At 49.8% G+C, this 6,599-nt stretch overlaps 1 protein-coding gene across 1 annotated transcript in view; it reads right to left on the bottom strand.

Annotated features, from left to right (window-relative positions):
* Window positions 1-720: 720 nt before the first annotated feature.
* The window catches only part of WHSC1 (Wolf-Hirschhorn syndrome candidate 1), a 51,579-nt gene continuing 45,700 nt past the window's right edge, over window positions 721-6,599 (bottom strand). The window contains exons 6-8 of the mRNA XM_006893603.1: window positions 4,533-4,651; window positions 2,548-2,629; window positions 721-854 (exon numbers count right to left, since the gene is read on the bottom strand). Of these exons, the coding sequence (XP_006893665.1) occupies window positions 721-854; window positions 2,548-2,629; window positions 4,533-4,651 (335 nt within the window). The remainder of the gene's footprint in view (window positions 855-2,547; window positions 2,630-4,532; window positions 4,652-6,599) is intronic.

Raw genomic sequence — 6,599 nt, 5'->3', positions numbered from 1 at the left:
AGAGAACAAAATAAAGAGCCATTAACAGTTGACATTACGGCCCAGGAAGCAAAAACTCTCCCTAAGACGTGCGAGACATGCACTGCCTGCTGGGGGCATCGATTTCAGGGATGCTCGTTAATCTCAACAGCAGGCCATGCTGCTGGCAGGGAAGAGCCTCCCGGAGGCAGCTGCTTCACACAGGTTTGTACGTCCACAAAGTAGAGGCGTCTTAGTGCAACTTAGTTTCAATTAATTTCAACATTTAAGTAAGAGAATGTCAAAATGTAAAGAGGTCAAAGGCCTGGGCGCAACACTCCAGAAGACACAGGATCGAGGGTCACCTGGGTCCTCCCAGAGCCAGGCCCAGGAAGCCACGAGAACTGGGTGGCCTGTGACCCGACTGTCCACCTGCTGAGCTCACAGAACCATGGGCAGCTCAGCTGACGCGGCCGTGCCTCTGAAGACCAAAACAGACTTACTATCATGTGAAAAACCAGTGTGACTGCTACAGAAACCATGAAAGTTTGAAGACAGATTCCAAGAACACATATACATTGACACATACACACATGCGTGGGTGTGTGTGCGCCTGCGTGTGTATGTACTTGAAGTGCTCAAATGGGCTGAAATGTCAGGTGCTCTGGAGAACACCAACGCTCTAAGTGGGACCTTCGCTCACACTGCAATGTGATTAATTATGTGGCCGTTAGAGGAACACCAGGGTTACCATTATTGTTATTATTTTACCTCATGCTCAGTTAAGGAGGTGGAAGGAGATGAACTTTTGCTAAACCCAAGAGTTGAAGGCGCCGCCGTGGAAGATCGATTTCGCTTCTTCAGTGGTTTGCAAGCATCAGACAGATTTTTCGTTGCTGTAAAATAATTTTTGTTTATAAAGTTTGAGATCTTAAACGCTCCATCTTTTTAACACTTTAAAATTATCTCTCCTTGAAGTAACACTCTCCTGGTGTATTTATGGGTCACTGTGCCATGCAGCGGGCTTAATTCTTTAACGCACACTGTGAATGCCAACAAAAGCAGACACTGTCGCGTGGCCACGTGCCCACCGCCTGGCCCCAACGCCCACTGAGCAGGCCACTGCTGCTTGTCCCAAGGCCCCTTCCACAGTGATTCAGACGCAAACCCCTGATAAACTGTTTCATCTCTAATTGTTTGGTCCATGTTTCTCAAACATAACAATTCCTTTCTCATACTTTGAATAAAGTAATCCTCCACATCATCAAATAGCCAGTCGGTGTCTCTAACTCCTCACCAAGGTGCACACTGAACAAGGAGGCGCTGCCATCACTCAAGTCTGCTTAAGTGACCTTTTAGACCCAGACAGTCCTACAGGGAAACAAAACCATCCCCAATCTTTATCTCCCGTGAATTTTTTTTCTATTTTAATTTAGAATTGTTCATTTCTTGTGGCCTAGTGGGTAAACAGCTCTGTTTGCTTAGTGGTAAGGAGTTATGCCGCCATACCAAAGGTACACGGTTCAAACCACCAGCTGCTCCATGGGAGAAAGGTGGACACTCTCCTCTTGCACCACATCCAGCCTCTAGAAACGTGCTGAACGTGAGCCATGAGTCAGTTCCAACTCAAAAGCACACAAAAGCAGCAGCAAGTGGATAAGGAGTTGTACTGCCAACCCAAAAGTAGGTGGTTCAAATCTACCAGCTGCTCCTTGAGCCAAAGTAAATAATGTCTTTCCAAGTGATTTATTGCCTCTGAAAACATGCTGGAGGCTCAGCTCAGGGTCAGTCTGACCTGACAGAACATAAAAGCAAGAGCGCTCTTTCTATATTTTTCCTAAAACCATTTTAAGCTGATTTCAGTATGTAAACTGGAAATGATCTGCTAGTACCCCTCTTTTTGTTAGACTTACGTGGATTTTCAGATATTCAAGACTGCCGGCATTTAGAGCAACAACTGACACCTTCATCCAGGAGACCTGCATGTGTCTGTTTTAAATCGGTTCTCTGGGACAATTTTAGGGAGTTCTGGTGACCTAGGGTAAAAAGCTGCCCTGCACCCTAAAGGCAGGTGAGAACTTCCTGCTGTTGTGAGCCTTCAAGGGATCTTCTTAGGTTAAAGCACTTCTCAGAGGATGCAGGCTTCCTCCCACAGAGCCGCAGGTGTCCTCAAGTCGCCGGAAGTGCGTCACTCCCTCCAGACACAGAATTAGATCCTTTCTACTTTTAAGAAGTAGGAGTGGCATCCACTTCCTAAACGACATGCCTCTGGAAACTCTATGCACTTTGAGAAATGATGCCAGAGAAAAGCTCCAGGCCTTTTGTTCACGGGGTCGCTATGCATCGTGCTCGACTCGACGGTGATCAACAACTCCTGAAATGGTTCACTGGCCCACCTGGTGTCAACTGACCTGCCGACTGCTCTGAGCAGCTGGAGCCCTGCCCGCCCGAGCTCAGTGCCCCGTCCACCCTCGACCTGAGCGGAGATGCCATGCTTGTTTCTCCTCGGCACCCTGTGGCTCAGGCCGGAAGCTCCCAGTTCAACACAGGGGACCCGGTGGGAGTGTGGGGCGGAGGGGAGCACATTACCTGCCTGGCTCTTGAGTGAGGAAGCTGCCTCCGTGGCCTTAGAAGAGCTTGTTCTGCTTCCTTTGTCAGTGGATGTCTCCCTCTGTTATTAAAAAAGGGGAGAGGAGGCCAAGTTCATAAAGTAAACTAACAGCCGTGGAAATGACCGCCCAAGAGCCCACTCCTTTGCTGCCAGCCTGGCTGGGCGACCAGGCCCGTCCCCCGCACACCTGCTGTGCAGTGCCAGCACCTGTCAGGAGGGGGAGCACGGCAGGGCTGCCCCATGCTCCAATCCTCTCCTCCGGAGAAGCCGCTGCGTCGCTCCAGAGGTGGGGCTGTGGAGTCAGTGCTAACGTGCTCGCCCCGCCTCACTGAGCTGAGGACAACCCCGGGCTGGGCCCACAGGAAAACCTCATCGGCTAACACACGTCCAACCACAGAGGCATGGAACGGACATCACCAGCATTCCGTCTCACCCTCTGGAGCTTGACTGCTGAAACGTCCCCTCTCTGGGCAGGAGGACAGTGCTGGTCAGTGGGTCAGACGGCTGCGTGGGAACACAGAACCCTTTCCTCTCCAACCAGAGGCCACTGAGAGGGGGACAAGACTGCCCGTGTCGGGTTGTCACAGGATCATGGGCAGGTTTCACGTGATCAGCACTTGGAAAGGTACCAGTGCAACGCAAGAGCTCACACAGTAGGGCTTACAGGGAAAGATGACTGGGGTCACATACACCAGACCAGAGCAAACCCCACGAGGCTGCACTCTTCCTTAGGCTCTGTTCCAAGCCATTCGTTAAAGAAGCACTTCCAGCTAGCTCTTTCATGTGGGTTTTGGTATTTCAAATGTCCAGGGCCACACAATTTTTAGATAAATTATTATGTACAAACATTTTCAAAGTTACCAGTTAAAAATAATGTCCAGTAACGGTTGCTCCCGCCGCTGGCCAGCAGGTGCCCTGAGGAAACCTGAGGACGTGCATGCTGCTAACACCAGCTTCCAAGCTTGAAGTGAGTCTAAAGGAGGCTTGAGATGAGCCCTGCAGCACTAACAGCTCCATCTACTAAAAGTGCCCAGGAAGAATCCCGAGTCAGGAGACGGGTGGGCCACCTGATCCTCTGAACCACAAAGATGGCTTTAAAGGCCTAACTGAATGACGCAGGGCCTGTACTGGGGGATTTAGCAATATCTGAAAGTGATCTTCCATTCTTCAAAATACAACAAAACAATACAAAGGGAAATTCTTCATTTACAACAGAATATAAAACTTTCTTCATAGCATGCAACTGATCTGAGCTACTGTAAAGCAAACACAAAGGCTGCCATGTGGCACGAACTTGAACTCAGCTCAGGAAGCTGACTGGCTATCTGAAGGGGTTAAGGCGCTCCCATGGCAGCTGCGCAAGCTCCCCAACCGTCTCCTGGATTAGCTTCGCTCCCCTAAACTCCCCCTGCTCTGACCAGGTGAACGCTGTCCTCGCTGACACCACGTGGCCCTGAGGCTGCCCTCACAGGCAGGGTCCTCATGTCCACACTGTTCTTTCTATCAAACAAGCTGACAGGTCAGCAGTGCACAGGCTGCTCACAAGAAAGCTGGAAGAGCTCACCAAGTCCACGTCCACTGCCTGCAGGAGGTCTTTCCAGCTTCTGGCTAGAAGCACAGTGGACCTTCCTGTGTTCGTGGCAGCTCACCATTTGCACTCAAATCGAAAGCCCTGTCGATAAGGGCCGTGTTTAGTACCCAATTTTATCACGTCTAAGAAATCAAGGACTACTGGCCTGGGTGTTCCCTTTCTCTGAAATCTTAACATCCTCCATGTGGCCACCCTAGTGACCAAGCAGCCTCCCCAAGCACTCCCGTGACACAAGCAAGTCCCAGGTGTCTAGAGCCACAAGCCATCCTGGAGAGACCTGGAGGCCTGCCCCCAACCTCACTAGGTTCCACACAGGGAATTGGGGCCCTGAGCAGGCATCCCGTGAGGCAGGCACCCACTCAAGGCAGTTACCTTCCGAAGACCGTGCTTATCTGTCCGGAGTCGCTTCCGAGGCGCTTCCTCAACTTCAAAGTCTTCCGTTGGGTCCTGTGTCCTCTTCGTGTGGGTTCTTTTCTTTCCATTTATGTTACCTAGGAATGGAGGACAGGGCAGATCCGTGAAAAAACAACCACTGAGAACTACCCAAGGCAGCCAAGATAAGCCCCGGCCAGGGCAGGCTCCTGGAAGCCCGATAACCCCCAGGGCCCACACGGGCAGGTCAAACCCCTTACAACAAACTTCTGAAACGGCTTCCTGTAACAGCAAGTAGCACAAAACACAGAGCATGGGAAAGCCTTTCCATAATCCAGCAACGTGGATGCTGACACTCGTCATAGTGCCCAGTCCTGGAGGAGCGGGGCGGGGTAAGGGTCCCAGCAGGAAGGGTCAGCAGTGTTACCAGGAGGACTGCGCTCCAGGGATCCCGATGGCCCAGGCAGCTCCGCTGGGAACAGGAATCAATTTGATAGCAATGAGCTTGGTTTTCATTCAGTCACTTCTTGTTGTTAGCTGCCACTGAGTCGAGTGCAACTCACAGCGACCTTATGAACAACAGATCTGAACCCTGTCCTGTACTGTGCCAAACTCACGCTTCCTGACACACAAGAGCCCACTGCAGCCGTCGCCGTGTCAATCCACCTGGTTGAGGGTCTCCCTCTCCTTCGCCGACCCTCCACCTTTCCCAGCACCTCCTAGCAATATGTCCAAAGGACGTTAGACAAATACTCATCATTTCCACCTGCAACGAGCACGCCGGCTGCATGATCTGCTCGTTCTCTTGGCCGTCCATGGGATGTTCAGTGCGCTCTTCTCCAGCACCACAGCTCAAAGGCATCAACTCTTTTCCTGTCACTGGAATTCACTGTCCAGCTCTCAGGTGCACAGCTAGTAGTCAGAAAGACCATGGCCTGAATCAGATGCACCTCAGCCCTCAAACTGACATCATTACTTCTCAATAATTTGGAGGTCCCCAACTACAACTTTTCCTGTGAACTTCATTTCCTTTCCGGGCTGTTAATTAAGGATCCAAGCAGAATGACGCTCTTTCCATTTCCATTTCTTCTCCATCCATCATGATGCTGCCTATAGGTCCAGAGGAAAGAATCTTTGTTTTCTTGACATTGAGATGCAGTCCATACTGAAGGCTGCATTCCTTGATCTTCGCAACAAGTGGCTCAAGTCTCCTCTTCACTTTCAGCAAGCAAGGCTGTGTCATCTGTATAACGCAGGTTATTGAGGAGTCTCCCTCTTATCCTGATACCACATTCCTCTTCAAAGAATCCAGCTTCTTAATCTGCTCAGCATACAGACTGAATAGGTATGGAGGGAGAGTACGACCCTTCTTAATTGTAAACCATGCAGTGCTCCCCTGCTCTGTTCACACAGCAGCCTCCTGATCCAGGTACAGGTTTCGCATGAACACAATTAAGTGCTCGGAGACTCCCGTTCTTCTCAATGTCGGCCACACAGTTAAGATCCACACAGTCAAATGGTTTTGCACAGACAATAAAGCACACATTCTTCCATTTTTCTGGTATTCTTTATATTCACTGACAGTTGTTGTTGCTGTTGTGTACCGTCGAGTTGTAACCAACCCATAGCTACCCTCTGGAGGGTTTTCAGAGGCAGTTAACTGCACAGGAGGAGACTGCCCATCCTTTTCCTGCAAAGCAGCTGGTGGCCTTGAACTGTGTGCATTTGGTATTGCAGCACACCTCCTTGCCACTAGACCGCCAGAGCCCAAGTAGTAAATTTAAATATAATCAAGTATTTTTACAGGGAAGCCACAGACTGGGAAAAAAGTGTTTGCTAATGACATATCAGATAAAGGACTTATATCCAGAATTTATAAAATATTTGAGTACCACAACAAGATAAAGGTAAATAATCCAATAGAAAAATGGGCACAGGATATGAACAGGCACTTCACCGAAGACGACATTCAGATGGTTAGCAAACACATGAAGAAATGTTCAAAATCCCTAGCTCTAAGAGAGATGTGAATCAAAACAACTATGAGAGATCATCTCACCCCAGTCA

Source organism: Elephantulus edwardii, unplaced genomic scaffold (assembly GCF_000299155.1).
Source record: "Elephantulus edwardii isolate Elephantulus edwardi_28Jun2011 unplaced genomic scaffold, EleEdw1.0 scaffold00129, whole genome shotgun sequence".
Classification (NCBI taxonomy): domain Eukaryota; kingdom Metazoa; phylum Chordata; class Mammalia; order Macroscelidea; family Macroscelididae; genus Elephantulus; species Elephantulus edwardii.
Note: the sequence above shows the minus strand (reverse complement) of the source record. Positions and strands in the feature narration are given on the sequence as shown.